This window comes from Jaculus jaculus, chromosome X (genome assembly GCF_020740685.1).
Source record: "Jaculus jaculus isolate mJacJac1 chromosome X, mJacJac1.mat.Y.cur, whole genome shotgun sequence".
Taxonomy (NCBI): Eukaryota; Metazoa; Chordata; class Mammalia; order Rodentia; family Dipodidae; genus Jaculus; species Jaculus jaculus.
In genome coordinates this window covers 114,555,202-114,580,125 of record NC_059125.1, presented here as the reverse complement: position 1 = coordinate 114,580,125, position 24,924 = coordinate 114,555,202, and the positions used below count along the sequence as shown (strand labels likewise).

At 40.8% G+C, this 24,924-nt stretch overlaps 1 protein-coding gene and 1 non-coding gene across 2 annotated transcripts; both read left to right on the top strand.

Moving 5' to 3' along the window:
- The first annotated feature begins 2,855 nt into the window (after positions 1–2,855).
- On the top strand, positions 2,856–22,051 carry Nkrf (NFKB repressing factor). The gene is made up of 3 exons (XM_004672606.2): positions 2,856–3,474; positions 17,989–18,119; positions 19,101–22,051. Exons 1-3 carry the CDS (start codon positions 3,209–3,211, stop codon positions 21,062–21,064), a joined length of 2,361 nt encoding a protein of 786 aa, XP_004672663.2. The 5' UTR covers positions 2,856–3,208; the 3' UTR covers positions 21,065–22,051.
- On the top strand, positions 6,544–6,673 carry LOC123456957. The gene has a single exon (XR_006634815.1). It is a non-coding gene; the product is annotated as a small nucleolar RNA SNORA44 (small nucleolar RNA).
- Positions 22,052–24,924: the final 2,873 nt, after the last annotated feature.

The window sequence follows — 24,924 nt, the reverse complement described above, 5'->3', positions numbered from 1 at the left end:
GAGTTGAACTCGGGGCCTTGTACTTGCTAAGGAAGCACACCTTGATTTTTAAGGGTGCATAACCTTAGCAGGCTGAAATTAATCCAATTATAACAGCTCATCTTAAAATGTAGACACACCAAGAAAATAATTTCAGTAGATTGGTACAATGAGAAAAGCATTCATTCACTTCAACAAATATCTAAGGAATGCAATATCAAAATACCTGAGGCTGGGCTGGAGAGACAGCTCAGTGGTTAAAGGCGATGTTTGCAAGGCCTGTGCATCTGAGTTCAATTCCTCAATATCCATGTAAAGCCAGATGCACAGTATACTGCATGCACCTGGAGTTCGTTTACAGTAGCAAGAGGTCCTGGTGCACCCATTTACTCGCTCCTCCTTTCTGCAAATAAATACATCCAGGGCTGGAGAGATGGCTTAATGGTTAAGGCACATGCTTTTGAAGCCACAGGACCCAGTTTTGATTCCCCATAACTCACGTAAGCCGAATGCACTTGGTGCATACGTCTATAGAGTTGATTTGCAGTGGTTAGAGGCCTTGGCATGCTCATTCTCTAATAAATAAATAAATAAAATATTTTTAAAAGACATACAGCTGGGTGTGGTGGCACAAGCCTTTAATCTGAGTTCTTGGGAGGCAGAGGTAGGATAATGGCTGTGAGTCTGAGGACATCTTGAGACTACATAGTGAATTCCAGGTTAGCCTGGGCTAGAGTGAGACTGTACCCCAATTAACCAAAAAAGAAAAAAATGCATACATGCATACATACCTGAGTCTAGATAACTACAGAAACCAGGTGTGGTTGCTAACAGCAAAACAGGGTAATTCCCTGTTCTTATAAAGCTGACATTCTATATTGAGAAAGAGGGTTAAACCTTTCTTCTTCTTCTTCTTCTTTTTGAGACAGGATTGTTTTGTTGTTGTTGTTTTCTTTTTTTTTTAATTATTTATTTATTTGAGAGCGACAGACACAGAGAGAAAGACAGATCGAGGGAGAGAGAGAGAATGGGCGCGCCAGGGCTTCCAGCCTCTGCAAGCGAACTCCAGACGCGTGCGCCCCCTTGTGCATCTGGCTAACGTGGGACCTGGGGAACCGAGCCTCGAACCGGGGTCCTTAGGCTTCACAGGCAAATGCTTAACCGCTAAGCCATCTCTCCAGCCCTGTTGTTGTTTTCAAGATGAAGTTTTACTAGATAGCCCAAGATGACCTAGAACTCACTCTGTAGCTCAAGGCTGACACTAAGCCTGGTTTCCTTTTCTTTTAAAATGCAAACTGGACCTGTAATCCCACAACTCAGGGAGTGAGGGAATAGGAGCAGGATTGTTAGTTCTGGGCCAGCCTGGGCTCCACAGTGAGGCTTTGTCTTTTAAAAGAAATTATAAAGATATGATGGAGAATGGAATTTCAAAGGGGAAAGTGTGGGGGGGGGGAAGGAATTACCATGGGATTTTTTTTATAATCATAGAAAATGCTAATATCTTTTTTTTTTTTAAAATAAGTTATAGGGCTGGAGAGATGGCTTAGCGGTTAAGCGCTTGCCTGTGAAGCCTAAGGACCCCGGTTCGAGGCTCGGTTCCCCAGGTCCCACGTTAGCCAGATGCACAAGGGGGCGCACGCGTCTGGAGTTCGCTTGCAGAGGCTGGAAGCCCTGGCGCGCCCATTCTCTCTCTCTCCCTCGATCTGTCTTTCTCTCTGTGTCTGTCGCTCTCAAATAAATAAATAATTTAAAAAAAGAAGTTATAAAGGGCTGGAAAGATGGACTAGTGGTTAAGACGCTTGCCTGTAAAGCCAAAGGACACAGGTTCAACTCCCCAGGACCCACATAAGCCAGATGCACAAGGTAGTGCACACATCTCGAATTCATTTGCAGCAGCTGGAGGCCCTGACGTGTCCATTCTCTATCTGTCCTTTTCTCCCTGAGAGAAATAAAAAAAATAAAATATTTAAAGAAGTTATAGAGAATAATGTGTCAAAGCAAACCTCATATAGCAGTCCTGTTGCTGACAGAACACTTCGTCTTATGCAGCATTATTTTCATCACCAGGATTGTAATTTACACAGTGATTTACCCATTTGCTGCATTGCAGCTTTAGCCATCATCTCTGAGAGCTTGGGGGTCACATACCTTTACAGCACTTGGGAGGCAGAGGCAGGAGGATAGGGAGTTCAAGATCATCCTCTTGTATAGCGAGTTGGGAGACCATCCTGGGCTACACGAGACCCTTTCTTAAAAAAATAAATGGACAAAATACAACACAGAATCATTTGCAATAATGATCAGAAGTGTAAAAGTTGGAGTATGAAAGCTAAGAGTTGCCTCAAGCAGTAATCTGAATGATTTTTTTGCAAATGTTTTAATCACGTTTCCACAAAATGTCACAAAGGTGAGGCTACGCAGCGCAGATCTTTCAAGCTAAAACTCTGAAAACAAACAACAACAAAAAAAGAATCTCGGAGGGCTAATGTGAAAAAAAATGCGTCGAGTCCATCGCAAGCCTAAATCCCTTCCAGAGGACGTTTTTAAGACTCAGGGTCGTGCCGCTGGGAAATCTGAGGGAACATGCCGGGTCAGTCTCTGCAGCCAGCAATCACCTGAGGGCACCTTCTGAGGAACAAGTTCTGGAACTGCAGAGAACATTCATAATTTCTTTCTGGATGCCCCGCCCCCGTCTCTGATCACCATAAGGCGTCAAAGGCGTGTAGTCGTCAGAGGAAGGGAAAAAAGTTGGTCTCGCGAGATTCTGCAATGAGATTTCGAAGTTAGGGACCGTCGCTGGCGCCTGCGTACTAGCCTCATAAGCTCGGGGCGGCACGCGGGGAGGTAGGCTAGATCCCTGCAGAGGGGTAGCAGAGCGCGCTGGTGCCTTTTTTTTTTCCCCCTTCCGCTCCTCGCGCAGTGCGTGGGTCTGCGGAACCGAGGCGGTGCTGAGCACCGGGGGACTCCGCTCACGCGTGAGGTGGTCTAAGGAGCCCTTCCGCTCCTCCACGAGTTGGAGGAGTGCAGCCGGCTTGCGTCCCGGCGTCGGCTGGGAGCTCGTGTTTCCCTTTGACGGTAGTCCTCAGGCACACATTTCAGTCCCCTAACCCTGAGTTGGGGTTGCGCCTCCGCGCGCCCCTCCCACCGGTCCCCCCTGTCCCCGCTGCCTAAGTTGCTTGCGGTCCATAGTCTGCTTCGTCCCAAAGGTCCTTGCTTGGAGGCGGAGAAGATGGCTGGAGGACGTCTGCTGTTGGGGGGCGACTTCCTGTCGCCGCCGCCGCTGCCCCCCCTCCCGCCGCCGCCGCTGCCGCCCCTCCCGCCGCCCCCGCCCGAGCCAGTGCTGGAGCAGTGGCGCTATAGCCACGAAAGTGACTGGCAGTGGTCTCTGCGGCGAAGCTTCATCTGTAGGCACCTGCACAGCTATCCTGGCGCTGCCCTCGACCAGCTCCTCGCGCTCTCCGCCGCTTGGACCAACCACGTTTTCCTGGGTTGCAGGTGAGGATGCTGTGGAGTTTGGATTAGAGACGAGGATGAGGCATGGGTGATGGAGGTAGATGAAGGTTCGAGATCGGAGGTTGGGTTAGGGACAGAGATAAGGAAGGAAGGGGGTCAGGGATGGGGATAGGGTCGGGGGCGCGGGATGCAGATAATGGTTTGGAGGCTGGAGGACAGGGGGAAGCTTCACGAGTGGCCCGGGGATGGGGTGGCCGACCGTGGTGGCAGGCAATGACATGACAGTCAAGAGGGTACGTAGATCAGCGGCTCCTCCAGGACCAGGGATGGAGATAAAGCAGCTTCTGGAAGAGGATTATTGAGAGGTAGACATTGTGCTTGGGGTGGCATTGGAGGGCATGGGAAATAATGAGTTACAGAGTATCAAACGTGCGTAAGGTCTTCCAAGAATGCGACATCTGCAGAGAATTTTGGATGAGGCTGCGGTGTTTGTGTGTGGGGGGGCAGTAGCGAACTCTGCAGTTCTAATCCTAGTCTCCTGACTTCTTCCATCTCTATTAGATAAAACACCCTCTTCTCTTAGCGACCCCCCAGCTGGGTCTTACTGTTTTCTCCTGGGGAGCCCGGTATGTATCAGATCTCTGAGCTGCAGTGTCAGGTTTGCTTGTAGATTTGCGCATAATGTGACTGGACTCAAACAAAGAAATGGATATATCTGCTGCAAAAATGGATAACCCTCTTTTAACCTTAAGTGAGATAATACCGATTCATATCTGGCCTCTGTGAGGTTTTAGGGGTGTGTGAGTGTGTTTCCTCCTTCTCTAGAACCTGGTGGCTTCTGAACAGGCCTCCTTGAAAGCTCTTCGCATTCAATGGAGACTGCAGTATGGTGCCAACGCAGTTTTTTTTTTTTTTTTTTTTTTTTTAACAGGACACTTGGGCCTCTTGTTCTTCAAATTGGCCTTAAGCTAATCATTACTTTGATAGTCTGACAGGCTTCTGCTTTTAATTTTTTGATATTCCTTCCAACAATCTTTTTTTTTTTTTTTTTTTAGGAAGGATGGAAAATGATCAGATTCAGTTCAGCAAATTTAGTCCTAGGAATGACTGTAAAAGATGCTGAAATTCACAATTGTCCACTCCTGCCCTTAATTGATAAACATGGTGTCCAGTATGATACTTTACTCTGGACACAGCAATATATTTTTTTCTATATTCTCTAGGTTAGCATAATTTCTACCTCTTAGAGATAATGATTATTTCACTGGAGAAACTGCTTGCTTTTGGAAAGCCTCAGCAATTATTTAAATGGTAGATATATCTAGTTGACCTTCATCTAACAATGTTCTTGCAGTAGAAAGATACCTTTATTATATAATTGTAAGACTTCATAATATTACAAAGATTACAAAAGGCCACAGAAACCCTTGAGTCCTACAAAATTCTTTACTAGGGAAGGCAAATGACCATCTTGTGTGTCAGTAATCAACTTCCTGCCCACCAAAATGCAATCTTTTTTTTTTTTTTAAGGAAAGGGATTTCACTCTGTCATACATTTATATTCATCCTCTGTGACTAGAAGAAATCTGGTGTTATCTTCCACTGAGCATAATAGCTGCTCAGTGACAGTCTGGAGAGTGATGGACATACAGCTTTGTAAAATATACAACATATTTTAAACACTTAAAATCTAACTTAACAACAACCTTGGGAATAATTTTACAGCTAAATCAATGGAGGCCAAAAAAATCAAGTGACTTCTCCAAGATTCCACAGTGAAGGTTGGGACCCAAGCCTTTTGATGTCCAGTCTGATGCCCTTTCCACTGAGACACAGCTGCCATATTTGGGAAGGACAAGCCAAAAATGGAAAGCAAATAATGGACATAAGTCATTGTCATACCTCAGGATTACATCTGAAGAATAGAAGCCTTATACATAACCAGGACATTAAACACTAATCAAGTCAATGGTAGTTGACTTTAAAATTCAAGCATCCAGGATGTTTGGGGGATGCATCTGCGGATCCTATGTGTAGAAGAGTCATTATTATACAGTGGCGCTAAGTCATTTAATTCATTACAAGATTTACTATGAAATCACTATATATAGCTGAACTGAAAAGTAGTATTTGCATTGTGTGTGTTCAGTTAGATATAGGAGAAAGGAAAGGGCCAGAGAAAATCTTGGGAATTAGCCAGGTGTAGTGGCACACACACCAGTAGGAAATTGCTGAAAATCTTGGGAGTTAGAGACCCAGTGCAATCTCCCATTTCAGGTAGCCTTTATGTTAGCTCTCATCTAAAGTGAGTAAAATCATTCTAGCATTGATGTTGACAAGAGTTCTTGTTTTCTGTGACAGGCTACTTTTTTCTCAGACTACAGCAACCCAGTAACATAGCCCTTTGTAAATTTAAATTGTTCATTTCTTGTTCAACACCCATGATTTGATGGACAGAACAGGCTGTGAATAGTAACAAAAAGGAATACTCTGCACTTTGTTCCTTCTGGAAGGATTTATTGTGTTTCATTTGAGGTGAAAGAAAATCCCAATGCAAAGATATTTCAAAATTCTTTTTATCATAAGTCCAGCACAGGAAGAGCTCAAATGTGCCAGGGAGGCAGACTATGTTTCATTCCTTTTGCTGATAGTGACATTTTTTGTTGGACAAGTTTGAATATCTTTTTGACTGTAATCATGGTTCTCACACTTAAGCGTATGTCAAAATCACAGGTTAGGGAAGCCAGGTATGGTGGGACAAGATGAATACTAGCATCAGGAAGCTGAGACAGGTGGGTGGGGAGACTGAGACTAGCCTAGACTATGAAGAGAACTTGTTTAAAAATAAATCAGTTGTGAGATAATCATATAATATCAAATAATATAAATAATATATAACCAATCAGCTGGAGGGATGACTTAGTGGTTAAGGCATTTGCCTGCAAAGCCAAAGGACCCAGGTTCAATTCCCCAGGACCCATGTTAGCCAGATGTACAAGGAGGTGCACACGTCTGGAGTTTGCTTGCAGTGGCTGGAGGCCCTGGTGCTCATTCTCCCTCCCTCCCTCCCTCCCCCTCTCTCCCCCTCTTTCTCTGTCAAGTAAATAAAAGTAAAATAGTTTTAAAAACATAATCAGTTGTGGCCATGGGATCTCCAACTGCACATTGGAGCAACCTGGAGATACTTTGACAACTCAGGTCAGCACAGTACCTGCGGCTGCCACTCACCTTTCATATAATGCATCAGGAAAAAAATCCCCTATTAGGCTATTAAAACACAGGTTCTGGGCTGGAGAGATGGCTTAGCGGTTAAGCGCTTGCCTGTGAAGCCTAAGGACCCCGGTTCGAGGCTCGGTTCCCCAGGTCCCACGTTAGCCAGATGCACAAGGGGGTGCACGAGTCTGGAGTTCGTTTGCAGAGGCTGGAAGCCCTGGTGCGCCCATTCTCTCTCCCTCTATCTGTCTTTCTCTCTGTGTCTGTCGCTCTCAAATAAATAAATAAAAAAAATTAAAAAAAAAAAAACAACAACAAAAAAAAACACAGGTTCCTGTGCCCCACTCCCAGGGTTTCTAATTCACATGGTGTAAGGAAGGGCCTCAAAATTTGGATTTCTTGGGCTGGAGAGATGGCTTAGTGGTTATGGTGCATGCCTGCGAAGCCTAAGGACCCCAGTTCAATTCTCCAGGTCCCACATAAGTCAGATGCACATGGTGGTCCATGTGTCTGGAGTTTGTTTGCAGTAGCTACAAGTCCTGGTGTGTGCACGCGCGCATGCTCTCTCTCTCTCTCTCTCCGTCTCTAATAAATAAATCTTTTTTAAAATTTTGGATTTCTAATGGAATTTCAAATGGGAAAGTGTGGGGGTGGGGAGGGAGGGAATTACCACGGGATATATTTTATAATCATGGAAAATGTTAATAAAAATTTAAAAAATAAAAAAAAATTTGGATTTCTATCAAGTTCCCAAGTGATGCTAATGTTCAGGGACTACACTGGCAAATGCTGCTTAATAGGATAAAATACAGCAAGATTTTCAAATCTACTTTTTTTTTTCTATTGGAGAGAGAGAATTGGCACACCAGGGCCTGCAGCCACTGTAATCAAACTCCAGACACACACTTTTTTGTGCACATGCAGCCTTGCACGCCTGCATCACCTGGTACATCTGGCTTACTATGGGACCTGAAGAATCAAACATAAGTCTTAGGCTTTGTAGGCAAGCACATTAACTGCTAAGCCATCTCTCCACTCTGAATCTACTTTTGTTGTTGTTTTTTGAGGTAAGGTCTCGCTCTAGCCCAGGCTGACCTGGAATTCACTATGTAGTCTCAGGGTGGCCTTGAACTCTTGGTGATCCTCCTGCCTCTGCTTTCCTAGTGCTGGGATTAAAGGCATGCACCACCACACCTGGATGAGTCTACTTTTTTAATTTTTTATTGACGACTTCCATAATTGTAAACAATATCCCATGGTAATCCCCTCCCTCCACTTTCCTCTTTGAAACACCACTCTCCATCATACCCTTTCCCCCCTCTCATTAAGTTTCTCTTTTATTTTGATGTCATGATCTATCCCTCGTATTATGATGGTCTTGTGGATCTACTTTTTAAATCTTTTTTTTTTCTCATTGTCCAATCAACCCAGAAAGTCAACTGAAAATATTTCTCTTCATTTTGTCTATTTTTATAAGTAACCAGAATTTTGCTGGGTGTGATGGCTTATGTCTCTAATTCTTGTGCTTGGAAATCAGAGAGGAGAATTTCTGTGAGTTTTAAGGCCAACCTGAGCTACATAGTGAGTTCTAGTCCAGAGTGGGACTGGAAACTTATAAGATAATGCCTTGTGGCTAGTGAAAAATTAGTATAGCCTTCTAATCAACTGTATGTCCAACACTTAAAAGAAATGTGCATATGAAGGTGTAGGGGTCTATGCTGTTTTTACTCAGATACATTTGTATTGTAGGACTAGGTGTAGAACCCAGGGTTTCATGTATGCTAGGTAACAACTCTTACCACAGAACTCCATCCACAGCCATTTGAGAGAGCAGAATGTTTAGTGTGTAGAATATTCTGTTTATCAGGGTTTCTTGATAAATGGGATTAGAAGCAGAATCCTGGCCTATTTGTCTTTGATGATACAGTAATAGAGCAATTATTATTTCTTAAAATTAAATCAATTTGGCTACCTTGATGAATTCTTTACTTGCCTCATCAGTGCAAGACTAGTGTTTGGAAGGTAGATGCCAGGTGAACTTACTGCAAAACTAGCTTTGGACATGGATGTATAAGTCACTGGCTAAGAAGATATGAGTGGGGACTTTTTAAAGATTTACCTCTGTGCTAGCTTTGGCAGTAAGTATGTACACTACATTTGGAATGATACAAAGATTACCGTGAAAGATTAATTTATAATCTGTAAGTATCTTATTTATGACAGGAGTCTTAAGGAGTTTTGAGTAAATTATTTTATAATTTGAAAGTCTGAATATTGCTTAATTTTTAATTCTTAGCTTTTAAATTTAGATTTAGAAGAGCAGTTTGATATGTTTGTAAATGTCTTACAAGCACCTATTATGGAATACTAAATTTCAGGTGCTATTGTATTTTATAATGGCTTATGTTCCTCTTAAGCTGTTCATATAGATGTATCCGTCTTGTATCCAAGAATGTCATATACATGAAGAAATTTTGCTCATTAGAAATTATCTTTCTGAAGCCAGGTGTGGTATCAGACACCTGTAATCCCAGTACTCGGGAGGCAGGAGGAGGAGGATTGCTGTGAGTTCGAGGCCACCCTGAGAGTACACAGTGAATTCCAGGTTAGCTTGGGCTAGAGTGAGACCCTACCTCAAAAAAAAAAAAAGAAAAATAAATTCTCTTTCTGGAGCTAAGGAGATGGCTGAGCATGTAAGAGCACTTGCTGCATAAGCGTGGGGGCTTGACAGGGCTTGATTCACCCTGGGTTTGATTCCCTAGCACCCATATAAATAGCTGGATGTGGCCATTACCATGCATGCTTGCAACTCCAGTCCTGTGGGGAATGGAGACCAGAGAATCACTGGCCCTTACTGGTCATCCAGTCTGACTGAAAAACTTCAGTTCTGGGCTAAAAGACTCCTGTCTCAAGGAAACAGATGCACAAAGAGAACACCCGCATGAGCATGGGTGGTATGCGTATCTGCGTTCACATGTGCATACACTACACATACATATACCACACGTGTATGTACGTAAATGTTTTTTTGAGGTAGGGTTTCACTGTAGCCCAGGCTGACCTGGAATTCACTATGTAATCTCAGGCTGGCTTTGAACTCACAGCAGTTCTCCTACCTCAGTCTCCTGAGTGCTGGGATTAAAGGTGTGTGCTACCACACCTGACAAAATAATTTTTTGACATGGTGGATCATTTAAATAGTATCTTGACTTCCAAAAGTTTGATACAGTATAAGCTACATTGAAAACCATAAGACCTTTTGAGGTTCTTTATGTTTTCTGCAAACATTTACAACCAACTATGTAATTGAATAGACAAATATATAATATGCATGTATCTTAAAATTACTATTTTAAACTTGCCTTAATGATAATTGCATCATATTCTATAGTATAGAATACTGCATAGCAGGCTGGAGAGACACCTTAGTAGTTAAGGTGATTGCCTGCAAAGCTAAAGGACCCAGGTTTAATTTCCCAGAACCCACCACGTAAGCCATACACACAAGGTGCCATATGCATCTGGAGTTTGTTTGCAGTGGCTACAGGCCCTGGAGTGCCCATTTTCTTGCTGTCTCTATTCTGTCTCTTTCTCTCTCACATAAATAAATAGGTTAAAGTATTTAAGAAAAAAGTACAAAGGAAAGCCAGATGTGCTGACTCATACCTTTCTTTTTTTTTTTTTAATGTAGGGTCTCACTCTAGCTCAGGCAGACCTGGAATTCATTCTGTAGTCTCAGGGTGGCCTCGAACTCAAGGTGATCCTCCTACCTCTGCCTCCTGAGTGTGCCCCATGCCCGGCTACTCACACCTTCTTTATTCCCAGCAGTAGGAGAATCACCATAAGTTAAAGGCCACTCTGAGACTACATAGTGAATTCCAGGACAGCCTGAGCTAAAAGCAAGACCCTACCTTGAAAAACCAAAAAAGAATTTAAAAAGTACAAAGCAAAAACTTTTTCTTAAGTGGATAAAAATTGGGGTTGAGGGCTGGAGAGATGGCTTAGTGGTTAAGGCACTTTCCTGTGAAGCCTAAAGACCCAGATTCAGTTCTCCAGATCCCAGGTATGCCCGATGCACATGGTGACACATGCATCTGGAGTTCATTTGCAGTGGCTAGAGGCCCTGGCATGCCCATTCTCTCTGTCTGTCTGTCTGTCTGTCTGTCTGTCTCTCTCTTTCTCTCTCTCTCTCAACCTCCCTCCCTCTATGTGTCTCAAATAAAAAATAAATCTTAAAAAAGTTTTTTAAATGCAAAAAGAAATTGGGCCTGAGGAGATAGATGGCTCTGTAGTTTGAGTGCATGCCAGCCATGCATAAGGATCTAGGAAGGCCTGAGACAACCTGAAATTGTCTTCCCCAGATCCCACATAAACTGAGCATGGCCATGCACCTCTGTAACCCTAATCTTCCGTGGAGTGGAAACTGGGTTCATGACCAAAAACCTCAGCTTCACGTTGAGGGAGAGACCCTGTCTTAAGGAAGTCATAGATGCATAATAGAAAATGGTGCTCACAAATAATGGCACCACACATAACGTATCTCACCTGCCAAAAAAAATATGTAAATATATAATCTGAGGCTGCGTCTCCCTATCTAGCCTAAACTGCTACCACAGACCAAGTGGCAATTTTTTTTTTGTTTTTTGGTGTTTTGTTTTATTTATTTTTAATTTTATAGGTAGGATCTCACTGTAGTCCAGGCTGACCTAGCATTTACTATGTAGTCTCAGGGTGGCCTCAAACTCGCAGAAATCCGCCTACCTCTGCCTCCTAAGTGCTGGGATTAAAGGTGTGCGCCACCACGTCCAGCTATTATTTTTTTAGGTTTAAAAAGTATAATGACACAAATGATCATCTAGGCCAGGCGTGGTGGCGCACACCTTTAATCCCAGAGGCAGAGGTAGGAGATCGCTGAGTTCAAGGCAAGCCTGAGTCTGCATAGTAAATTCCAGGTGAACCTGAGCTAGAGCAAGACTGCCTACCTTGAAAAAGAAAAACAAAAAAAAAATTAGTGATTGGGGACCATGGAAAATATAATAGAATTTTGAAAACCCTACAAAATTAAAAATATATATATACATATTAAAAGGGCTGGAGAGATGGCTTAGCAGTTAAGCACTTGCCTGTGAATCCTAAGGACCCCGGTTGGAGGCTTGATTACCCAGGACCCATGTTAGCCAGATGCACAAGGGGCACATGCATCTGGAGTTCGTTTGCAGTGACTGGAGGCGCTGGTGCATCCATTCTCTCTCTCTCTGTGCCTGTCACTTTCAAATAAATTTAAAAAGTTAACAAATTTTTAAAAATCTCCTTAAATGGTACTCACATTATCAGTGGTTGAGATATTTATACTTTTCTTGATGGATTTTCTTTCTTGAAAGTGTTGATTTTGAATACATTGTGAAAAACAACTGTAGAAAACTGAATAATGAAAGATTTATTGCCTTGGCTTACTTGTATTTTGTAGAAATGCTTCCTTATCCTTTAATATGTATTTTCTAGATAATTTTAGGAATAGATATTAAATCCTGTTGATCTTATTGAAGACTAGGTTAATGCATAAAATGCATAGCATTGTTTTTTTTCCATTGTTTTTGACTAGTCAAGTGTTAAATCATATGAAGGCCTTTTCCATTCTTGTTTAATCTATACAAGGGTTTGTTTTTGTAGCCTATGGGAAATACTAAATTTTGTGGCAGTTGTGATGAGTAGGAAACAACAATTAGGTCTAAAAATGACTTATTGCTAGAAGAAATGAGAAAAAGTGAATGTGAATGGATTGAGCCCAAATGCATAGTTCACACACAATGGTATCATTTTTAGTCACTACTTGGAATTAGGTTCAGATTGAAGGTCTGAAGAATTTTGACTGCAATTCATAGTGAGTGGCATGGTTGTACCACCAATCTTGGTAGTAATTGTGAGAGTATCAGTTTTTCGTTTGTTTGTTTGTTTTTTGAGGTAGGGTCTTGCTGTAGACCAGGCTGACCTGAACTTTTTACTATGTAGTCTCAGGATGGCCTGGAACTCACGGCAATCCTCCACTCTGCCTCCCAAGTGGAGAGTATCAGTTTTAAGAATTGTAGACTCATGGTGTCTGTTATTGTGGACACACCTTAATCCCAGCACTCGGGAAATTGAGGTAGGAGGATCACCATGAGTTTGAGACCAGCCTGTTGCTACAGAGTGAGTTCCAGGTCAGCTTGGGTACAGTGAGACCCTGCCTCAGGGGGAAAAAAAAAAATTGTAGACTTTGCTTTTTTCATAGACTTCTGTTTTCTTCTGTTGCTTTGGAAACGAGATTGCACATTTGCATGGAAATGAAACAGAATATTTGATTGTTTTTCATATCTTTATTTTATCATTATTATTTCAGCTTTTCAAGGTAAGGCCTCACTCTAGCTCAGGCTGACCTGGATTTCACTATGTAGTCTCAGGGTGGCCTCGAACTCATGGTGATCCCCCTACCTCTGCCTCCTGAGTGCTGGGATTAAAGGTGTGTACCACCATGCCTGGCTGTTTGTTTGTTTGTTTGTTTGTTTATTTATTTATTTATTTGAAAGAGTGAGAGAGGATGGGCACATCAGGGCCTCTAGCCATGCAAACAAACTCCAGATGCTAGCACCACCATGTGCATCTGGCTTATGTGGGTATTGGGGAATCGAACCTGGGTCGTTAGGACTTGCAGACAAGTTCCTTAACCACAAAGCCATCTCTCCAGCCTGAATGTTTATTTATTTAGACTAGACATTCTGCTCTTCAAATATAAGGGAAAAAATAAAATTACTCTTGGTATTTAAACACTGGTGTTAGCTCTGGTAGCCTAGGAAATGCAGGTTATAGCTGATCTAGCTTCCAGTAACTTGTTGATGAAAGCCACTATGTCTTGGCATATGTTATGCAAGGAAAGACATTTGATGTTTATGGAACTGGTTATTCAAGTTCAGAGTGTATTCATGTTAAACTGATAGTTAGTCATTGTTAGAATTTTCTCCCCAAATGCTACCAGGAATCATTTTTAAAAAAATATTTCCAAGCAGAGGAAGAAAGAATGATCTGGCTTTGCAGGCAAGTGCCTATTTAACCACTGAGCTCCAGAAATCTATTTTAGTCATAGGTCAGAAAAGGGGCTGAAAGAGCCATGATAACAACAACAGCAAAAAAAAAAACCTTGATTTGAGCCCATATTTTTTTTTCTACTTTCCTGCAGCAAAAACGATAGTTTTAAAACATCCGATCTAATCTACGTGTGGTGGTGTACACCTTTAATCCCAGTTCTACATAGTGAATTCCAGGTCATCTTGGGCCTTAACCAGGTGAGACCTTACCTTGAAAAAACAAACAAAAAGCAAAACAAAAAACAAACAACAACAACAAAAACCCTAGCTGGGTGTGGTGACACATGCCTTTAATCCCAGTACTTGGGAGGTAGAGGTAAGAGGATTGCTGTGAGTTCGAGGCCACCCTGGGACTTCATAGTGAATTCCAGGTCAACCTGGGCTAGCGTGAGACCCTACCTCAAAAAACAAACAACCAAAAAAAAAAAAAAACCCTAACTGGGTGTGGTGGTGCATGCTTGTAATCCCAAGACTCGGGAAGCTGCGGCAGGAGAATTGTTAAAACTTCTAGTCTCTCCTGGCTACATAGTGAGTTCTAGCAGTAGCAGTTGTGTAGCCTGGAATACAGAGTAAGACCCTGTCTCAAAACACCTAGGGAGAAAGGGAAGGGGAAGCAGGAGAGATAAAGACACAGTGTTGACATTTAGCAAAATGATGATGTACTATCACAACTCTGCTAATGACATTGTCATCATCAATGTATCTTACTCAGATTCCCCCAGTTTTACTAGTATGTGTGTGCATTTAGTATATTCTGTACAAATCGTGTGGGGGATTTTAAAAATTATTTCTGAGAGAGAGAGAATTTGAATGAATGGGTGTGCCAGGGCCTCTAGCCACTGCAGATGAACTCCAGATGCATGCACTACTTTGTGCATCTGGCTTTACTATACTGTACTGTCAACTCTGTATTAGGGAATCGAACTTGGGTCATTAGGCTTTGCAGGCAAGTGCCTTAACGTCTGAGCCATCTCTCCAACCTCATCATGTGTAGTTTTTGTTTTTTGTTTTTTTTTTTTTAATTATGCTGGTGCTTGGGAATAGAACCCAGCATCTTGAGCTTGCTAGCCAACCACTTTTATTACTGAAATACACTCCCCAACCCATGTGTAGATGTTTGTATCTACCACTATAGTCAAGATAAATGTAATATTCCCAGTAGCACAAAGATCCCTCTTTGTCCTTTTAAAATAACCACATCTTCCCACTAGCACTGTTGCCCATGTTGGTGGTTTGTTCCTTTCTGTTACTATATAGTTTTTCTGTGGTGTGTATATATCAGAGTTGAATCATTCATCTCTTGAAACACAGGCTATAAAGCTATTGTGAACATTCATGTATAGGTTTTTGTGGGAATACAAGTTTTCATTTCTCCAGGTAAATGCCCAAGAGTATGGTTGCTGGATCATGGAGTAATTGAGGTTTAACCTTATTAGAAAATACCAAATTGTTTTCTAGAGTGGTTATTTTATATTCCCACCAGCAATGTCTAAGGGATCTAATTTCTTCATATTCTTGTCAGCATTTGGTGGTGTCACTGTTTTGTTTTGTTTTGTTTTGTTTTTTGCCATTCTGATAAATCAATAGTGTTTTTCAATTACATTTCCCTTGTGGCTAATGATGTTGAACATCATTTCATCTGTTTATTTGCAGTCTATCAGTTCTCTTTGGTGACAGATTTTATCAATGCCTTTTGCTCATTTTAAACTTTTTGTTCCTTTTGAGTTTTGAGCTGACTAGTCTTTGCCAAGTATAGTGTGTTTTCTCCTGGTCTGTAGTTTGTCTTTTTACAAAGCCTTTTAAGAACACAAGATTTTAACTCTGATAAGGTCCACTTTATCATTGTTTGCTTCAATGGATCATGAGGTGTCAAGTCTAAGAACTGCTGGACTAGGCCTAGATCCTCAAGATTTTCTCCTGTATTTCTTTATATAAGAGTTGTATAGCTTTACATTTAATGTTGTTTAAAGGTGTGTGGGTTGGGGTGTGGTTTGACTGGTTTTTGCCTACAGTTCCTAATTTGTTGCAAAGGCTTTCTTTTCTCTGTTAGATTCTTTTTACACCTTTTTCAGCCATCAGTTTTAGAATATTTAAGGGGATTTATATCCGGATTACCTCCTGTATATTACTCACTGGGTGGTAGACTTATGCTGAAGTCTTATGGCAGAAGTTTATCATTCCTACAATTTTCTAGCTAGAAATGCTTCTCTAAAAGTGATTTTCTTCACCAACTCTGGTTGCTTTGAGATAGTTTGTATAGAAAATGCAGGTTAAATATTTGCTTTCTTCCTTCAATATTTACTTATTTGCAGAGTAATGACTACATTCCCTCCATCTTCCAAACGTGACCAGTAGTGGGTTTGTAAGTATTATAAATTGATTCTCAAGATATTTTCATTTCAGTTATTGTCCTATTGATATTCAAGTTGGTTCTTGTTGCCAATAGGAGTCTACTCAGATTGGCTTCTGAGTCCATTTGGCACAACTGCTATGACAGCTTCCTTGTTTGTAGGCATGAGATTTTCCAGGCTCATCTTAGATGTTTCCTGCCCCAGACTTGGAAGCAGGCATTTCTCTAAGTACCATAATTTCTTTGCATGAGAAATGATAGTGATCACAATGTGGATGTTAGCAACCCACCAGCTCTTATTAGTACTTCTGTACACAGAGATACATTTGTTTACTTATAATACTTACATGAAAAAGAAGAGCAAGTCATGAGTTTCCATTGGCATTTTCAATTCTTGTTTTGTTTTCTTTTCGAGGTAGGGTCTCACTCAAGTCCAGGATGACCTGGAATTCACTCTGTAGTGTCAGGGTGATCTTGAACTTATGGCAGTCCTCATACCTCTGCCTTCCAAGTGCTGGGATTAAAGTCAGGTGCCACCATGCCCAGCTCAATTCATGTTTTGATAAGGTCTGATCTAGAAATTGTTGATTATACATCTGTATGTCTTTTGCAGAAAAATCTTAATTTCCAATAAGTATTTTAAAGATAAAGCTATCAGGACTGATTCTTTTGTCACTAGCCAAAATATCCTGATAATACATCCTATGGGCTCAATGATAATACTAGTTTTTTGTTTGCTTACTTGTTTTTTTTTTTTCAGGGTGTGTTCTCACTCTAACCCAGGCTGACCTGGAATTTACTATGTAGTCTCAAAGTGACCTCAAACTCACATTGATCCTTCTACCTCTGTCTCCCAAGTTCTGGGATTAAAGACATGTGCCATGCCCAGCTAATACTGGCTTTTAAAAAAACATATTTATTTATTAAAGAGACAGAATATGGGTAAGCCAGGGCCTCCTGCCACTACAAACAAACTCTAGATGCATGCATCTCATGATACTTGGGAGTTGAACCTGGGCCATTAGGTTTTACAAGCAAGTGCCTTTAACCACTGAGCCATCTCTCCAGCCCCAAATACTGGCTTTTTAAAGCATTATTTAAAAATATTTATTTATTTGAGCCGGGCGTGGTGGCGCACCCCTTTAATCCCAGCACTCGGGAGGCAGAGGTAGGAGGATTGCCATAAGTTCGAGGCCACCCTGAGACTCCATAGTGAATTCCAGTTCAGCCTGGGCTAGAGTGAGACCCTACCTCGAAAAACAAAACAAAAAAAAAAAAAAAAAAGAAAAAGAAAAAAAAATTATTTGCAAGCAGAGACAAACAAAGAGAGAATGGGCACATCAGGCCCTCTAGATGTTACAAATGAACTCCAGATTCAAACAATGTATATATCCTTACATTTTTTTTTTAATTTTTGCTTATTCATTTGAGAGTGACAGAGAAAGAGGCAAATAGAGAGAGGGAGAGAGAATGGGTGAGCCAGGGCCTGCCTCCAGCCACTGCAAACGAACTCCAAACACGTGCGTCCCCTTGTACATTTGGCTAACATGGGTCCTGGGTAATTGAGCCTCGAACCGGCGTCCTTAGGCTTCATAGGCAAGCACTTAACTGCTAAGCCATCTCTCCAGTCCCCTTACATGTTTTTGTAAGAATATTTTATTTATCTATTTAAGAGAGAGAGAATGAATATGTCAGGGCCTCTAGCTATTGCAAATGAACTCCAGACACATGTGCCACTTTGTGTATCTGGCTTATGTGGGAACTAGGGAATTGAACCTGGGTCCTTAAGCTTCACAGGCAAGCACCTAACTGCTAAGCCATCTCTCCTGCCCCATGCTTACATGTTTTAACTGTAGATAATATTAACTTAAATAGGTACAGCCCACGCCTGATGGAAAAAATTCTTCAAATGGCTGAAGGTATTGATATTGGGGAAATGCCTTCATACGATCTGATGCTGCCCAAACCTTCCAAAGGCCAGAAGCGTCACCTGTCAACATACGATGGTGAGTATACTAGCTTCTGGAAGGTGGGATTTGAGAATCATGGCTTATGAGTGTGCTATATGGTTTTAAATAACACTGGCTCTTACGTAAAGATAAAAGATTTTTAATTTACTTATGCACAATTTGGGGGGAGGTGTTAAATAGAGCTGAAAAAACTAAATACAGAAGTCCCACTATAATGCTATTCTTGAAGTTTATTCCACTAAATAGAACAGTCATATTTCTGAGATCATTTGAGTATCTAAGTAACCAAATCATCCTAGATAGGTCCAGATGGACAAGTTTTCTACTAAGCAGCACTACTGGGAGGAAGCTCTAATCTCTGGTATAGCTTAAATAGTTCTTCCATAGCTTCAAATATGGTGTCCCCTCAGGTGGTGGTGGTTCTAGAAATAAAACCTAGCAAACAGCCTTCATACATAGGTCAGATAAGGTTTTGGTTAAAATGTTTGGCATCTTTTAATTTTTTTTTTAGTTACAACTATATAAAGCACTATCACGGAGTCACTCATCTCACACAGAAGAGAAGGGTTTAGTAAGCTCTTTCGGTCACCATCTCTGTTGCATTAGAGCCATTTATTCCATTTGCAGTCATTCAGTGAACTCAGCACAGGTGGTGAGACATTGTACTAACATATCTTTCCAGTACATTTCACCTGTGCTTGAGCTAATTCGGTGCAAAATCATCTCCCAGTCATGCATGGAAGTTACCTACATACTTGGTTCAGCAGGGTATTTCCTATCAAGAGTTTTCCCTTACACATGGAAGAAAAGAGGAGCATCCCTCTTTATGGTGGAGTCTTACAGTGGTGAGTCACTTCACCAAAGTGATTTGAAGTTTTTCTGATGTGACATCTATTATACCAACAGCGCCATATATATTATGCCAACCTTTCAGATACTATGGTTAGTACTATTTTCCTGCTTGATTCTTTGAAATATTCCCATTTTAATGAATTGTAAATTTCACTCATTCTATAGGTCAAAATCCTCCTAAAAAGCAAGCCGGTTCCAAATTCCATGCGAGACCTCGTTTTGAGCCTGTACATTTTGTAGCTAGTAGTTCAAAAGATGAAAGACAGGAAGATCCTTATGGCCCTCAAACAAAAGAGGTAAATGAACAAACACATTTTGCCAGCATGCCAAGAAATGTCTACCAAGATTATACTCAAGACTCTTTCAGTGTACAAGATGGGAATTCTCAGTACTGTGATTCGTCAGGATTTATTTTCACGAAAGAACAGCCAGTAACAACCAATACGTATTTTGACAGTGGGAACCCTGTCCCAAACAGCACATCCCAGCAGGCAAACTCTCAGTCAGCTCCACCTCCTGAGCCTTCTCCTTCACAGACATATCCTGAGTCAGTGGTAGCCGAGAAGCAGTATTTTATTGAAAAGTTAACAGCTGCTATCTGGAAGAACCTTTCTAATCCAGAGATGACTTCTGGATCTGATAAAATTAATTATACCTACATGCTAACTCGTTGTATTCAGACATGTAAGACAAATCCTGAGTATATATATGCTCCTTTAAAAGAAATTCCTCCTGCTGATATCCCCAAAAATAAAAAACTTCTCACAGATGGTTATGCTTGTGAAGTGAGATGCCAAAATATCTACTTAACTACAGGTTATGCTGGCAGCAAGAATGGGTCCAGGGATCGAGCTACTGAGCTAGCTGTCAAACTCTTGCAGAAGCGTATTGAGGTTAGAGTTGTCCGGCGGAAATTCAAGCACACCATTGGAGAGGACCTTGTGGTGTGTCAGATTGGCATGATTTCCTATGATTTCCCTCCAGCTCTGAAACCACTAGAAGATCTGGTAGTGCTGGGGAAGGATGCTTCCGGGCAGCCTATCTTTAATAGTTCTGCCAAACATTGGACCAATTTTGTCATTACGGAAAATGCAAACGATGCAATTGGCATCCTTAATAATTCTGCCTCGTTCAACAAAATGTCAGTTGAGTACAAGTATGAGATGATGCCAAATCGCACCTGGCGTTGCCGGGTGTTTCTGCAGGACCACTGCTTAGCTGAAGGCTATGGAACCAAGAAAACAAGCAAACATGCAGCTGCTGATGAAGCTTTGAAAATTCTTCAGAAGACACAACCCACTTACCCATCTGTCAAAAGTTCCCAGTGCCATTCAGGCTCTTCACCCAGAGGATCTGGAAAGAAGAAAGACATAAAGGATCTGGTGGTTTATGAGAATTCTTCTAATCCTGTGTGTACGCTAAATGACACAGCTCAGTTTAACCGAATGACGGTTGAATATGTCTATGAAAGGATGACAGGCCTCCGCTGGAAATGCAAGGTGATTCTAGAGAGTGAAGTCATTGCAGAAGCAGTTGGTGTGAAGAAAAGTGTCAAATATGAAGCTGCTGGGGAAGCTGTGAAAATCCTCAAAAAGACCCAGCCAACTGTCATTAACAACCTGAAGAAAGGAACTGTTGAAGATGTGATTTCCAGAAATGAGATCAGGGGCCGTTCTGCTGAAGAAGCTTACAAACAACAAATCAAAGAAGATAACATAGGGAATCAGCTGCTGAGAAAGATGGGTTGGACAGGTGGTGGATTAGGTAAATCTGGAGAGGGCATACGGGAGCCGATTTCAGTCAAAGAGCAGCATAAACGCGAAGGGCTTGGTCTTGATGTAGAGAGGGTCAATAAAATTGCTAAGAGAGATATCGAGCAGATCATCAGAAACTATGCCCGCTCTGAGAGTCACACCGATTTGACTTTCTCCACCGAGTTGACCAATGACGAACGGAAGCAAATACATCAGATTGCTCAGAAGTATGGTCTGAAGAGTAAGTCTCACGGGGTGGGCCATGATAGGTACCTGGTGGTAGGTAGAAAAAGGCGGAAGGAAGACTTACTAGATCAGCTTAAACAGGAAGGCCAAGTGGGGCATTATGAGCTTGTTATGCCCCAAGCAAATTGAAGTTCTACTCATTTATCTTACAAATGCCTTTAAGGCAGATCTATAAATTAAATGCTACATGTTCTGGTTGCAGAGTATTCATCTTAAGATGTTTCACCTTGTTCATTTCATATAGTGCTTTATTAGGTATTGGAAACAGAAGAATTCTGTTCCCCTGTATTAGCTTAATCCAGCTGATGATATTGTGCAGTTACTGTTTGTTGTCTTTGATATTGCTGTGTCCCTCAGATCTTAGTAGTTTGTACAAGCAAGAACACACATCCAAGTGGAGTTTCACCAAGAAATTCACATTTTAAAGGGCATAGCACAGCAATCTGCAACAATATGTAAAGTCAATATTGACTCATTAAACTAGTTTTAATTCCAGACGTACTGAATATGTCGTCATTTTGTATTTCTATTTTCATCTTTGTGTGAAACCAGTTATAGATTGTTTAACAGTAAATTGTGCTGTACGTGTAAATGTCCTTACCAACTAAATGATGTAAAACTTTCTTAAAGTAATTTTAGTGTTCATTTATTTATAAATATTACCATGTGATTTCCAGAATATTGGAAGTGGTTTACTGTACCTTGTGATATATGATTTTTAACAAATTCTAGTCTTCATGCCGAGAGAGCACTACCTGAGAGAGCAGTTGAAAAAGTTTCAAAAAAACTGATTCACCCGAAGAAAGGAAGCTTGAACTGTTTGTTCTTGGTGCCTTGCAGACTCACAGCAATTCTCCATTGTAGCTTTCACATGGTTTGGATGTGCGGCACATCCAAGGCAACCACAGCTGTGGTAGAACTTGGTTAAAGCCTGAAGATACATTGGTGCTTTGATGAAAGGTCAGTTGGCCGGTCCCTCTCTCAAAAAGCTTATTAAGCCCCAAAGCCAACTTTGTAACATATTTAAAACTGCTATTTTCGCTTATTTCTGGAATGTAAAAAAATGTATAAAAAAAGAATTAGTGTATGCTTCCTGAATAAAAAGGAACCAAAGTTGATCAAAATGGTGGTGTGCTTATTTCTGGAGAGCAGCCTAATAGCAACAATTTGGCTCTTTGAAGAAGGGGAGTTGTCTTTACAGAAAATATTTCATGATTAAACAGGTAGAGTCAGTCACTCATTGCCTTTCCCCCCTTTACACGAACATGCTGGCTTTGGTCAAATCTTAGGCTGTTCACTTTTAATATTTTATATATAAAGAGAGGCAGATAGAATGGACATGCCAGGGCCTCTCGCCACTGCAGACGAACTTCAGACAAATGCACCACCCTGTGCATCTAGCTTTATGTGGGTCCTGGGGAATCAAACCTAGGTTCTTTGGCTTTTCAGGCAAGTGCTTTAACCACTAAACCATCTCTCCAGTTCACTTTTATGTGGTTTTATTGTATCTTAGATAAATCAAGAAAAACCTCACAATGGGACAAATGAATATTAATATTGAAAAACATGCCCAGTGAAATGGCAATGTTTGCTGTATCTGAAAACATTTAGTGCCACATAGGACATACAACTGGCCCAAAATAAACTTAATTTCCATTACCCTTTTTCTATTGTATGTGAAGAAACCACAGTTAAATAAGTGTTTTCAAATATACAGGAATTAGCTTTTATCCCTGGCCCTCTACCTTGTAGGCACTTAAGAGTGACTAACAATGTGGTACCTGCTTTCTCAGAGTGTCTTTTCCCAATTTTGGTAAAAGAGATGTGTAATTTATTTTGGCACAGTACTTTAGCAATGGCAAAACTAGACTAAAATCTCCATAGATTTTACGATTATAATTTCCATTTATGAAGTCCATGCCCACCTTGGGAAGTTGTTTAGTTATATAAACTTGCCTATGGTTCTCTGAGTAAGGATAATTTTGAAGATTACAAGATGTGAAAACTTGATTTGTTTCTTTACATTTCTTCTGTCCAAAATGATCGTTTTGGAGGAAAAATGTAGGAAATTTTACATATAAATTGGTTTTATTTAGATAAGCCTAATGGAACAGATTACAATTAAGTCTCCCAAACCTGGCGTGGTAGTGCACGCCTTTAATCCCAGCACTGGGGAGGCAGAGGTAGGAGGATTGCTGTGAGTTTGAGGCCAGCCGGAGACTACCTAGTGAATTCCAGGTCAGCCTGGGCTAGAGAGAGACCCTAACTCAAAAAAAAAAAAATGAGTCTCCCAGATAATTGGGCCAAGTACATAGGAATTTGCCTCTTGATTTGGACGGTCCATATCATTTCACTTCGTAGATGAGCTTTGATATTAATGCAAAATCAGAATCACTTAACTGCTTGGGAATATGATAATGTTGAGAATTGAGGTTGATTAGAGTGAGCTGACAACCTTGCTTTTCTACTTTTCCCTATATTTGATTCCTGTGTTTTCCTTTACTTTGGAATAGTAGTCATTTTAGTACAATAACCTTGCTATAAAAGCTGCATAGTACATGAACAATTCCTAATTTTATTTGGGTTAAATTAAGTTAAAGCAGTTTAGATAGATATTTTTACTGATCTGTTTGGATTTTAACTTTCCCTTTGATTGCAAAATAAATGGAAATGAGCATTCCACTTTTAAGTAGTGCATTCATTTTGCTATGACTAACACTTGAAACCCGAGACAGGTCCTAAATAAAGGATACTAATTACAACTTCGGTTCTTCAGCTTACCCCCTTACTCACAAGAAGGTATAGAATTGATAAGTTCAGATCTGCCCTTTGAAAAGGGACCTTGCAAGTCTGTTTTACTTTGTTAAAATTAATACATGCAGGCAGCCTGTGATATGTTAAAAATAGCAAAGAAGAAAAAAGGTAATTTGCATTAAAATATACAAATGGGTGTTTAGTGGTAGCTTTGACCATGGCTATGTTTTGGAAGGTGAGCTTGTTGGCTGACATAGTTATAAAAGGATTATATCTCAATAGATTGGGAGTGGCATTTCTAATCATGCCTACAAAATGTTACTATTCTGCCCATTCTCATCATGGAATTTTCAAGTATGACTATCAGCATAGAAGATACTCAGCCATAGCAGGGTATAAAACTTAAATCACAAACCAAGCAAGGCCTAACCTGATGAGATTCAATTTCCAAGCAGAAATGGACTTGAGGGCAAATATGAAACATATTTAAGAACATCACTCCTAAGTGAAACAATGCAATCAATTTTGTGGTTCTTAGTATATAAATTGAACTCCCCCACATTGAAGCTTCTGTAGGTACCCATATTTTACAGAAGGCATCCCCCAAACAATTACGAAGACAGTATTTTACGTGTCATTGTCCTGTTCCCTTAAAATTTCAGAAGAAATAGTTAACATGATGCCAGAGGATCCTCCTAAACTTCATGTAGGATGCAAACCACTATTCTAATAGGTTTGATAGTTTTTTTAAGCTGTGGATTTTTTAAAAGGTACACTGTCAGATTGACATTAGATCTTGATCTTTGAGGACACTATTAAATACATAGGGTTATGCTCACGAATTTCATCCTTAGATCAACCACAATGTATGCTAAAATAATTATTTCTTTTTTGGGGAAAGCTCAATAGACTGGCCTTTTTTTTAAATGCAAGAATTTGGCACGTCAGGGCCTCCAGCCGCTGCAATCGAACTCCAGACACATGCTTCCACCTGTGCGCTTGCTGCATTGTGCATCTGGCTTGCATGGGACCTGGAGAGTCAAGCATGAGTCCTTAGGCTTTGCAGGCAAGTACCTTAACCGCTAAGCCATCTCTTTAGCTCACTTTAATTTTACATTCTGTGATTTTTTTTAAACACTGATTGAAAAGGGAAAAAAAAAAGTTTAACACTATTGTCTTCTATTCCCTGAAATTTTTGTTTTGCTTTTACTGCTGTACCACAGTAGTACTTACAT

What these genes read in the sequence shown, in the direction of transcription:
- Nkrf (XM_004672606.2), top strand. Translation starts at nt 3,209, where the DNA reads ATGGCTGGAGGACGTCTGCTGTTGGGGGGCGACTTCCTGTCGCCGCCG. An exon ending in CACGTTTTCCTGGGTTGCAG is followed by an intron (nt 3,475 to 17,988) that starts GTGAGGATGCTG and finishes TAACTTAAATAG; the next exon opens with GTACAGCCCACGCCTGATGG. An exon ending in TCACCTGTCAACATACGATG is followed by an intron (nt 18,120 to 19,100) that starts GTGAGTATACTA and finishes CTCATTCTATAG; the next exon opens with GTCAAAATCCTCCTAAAAAG.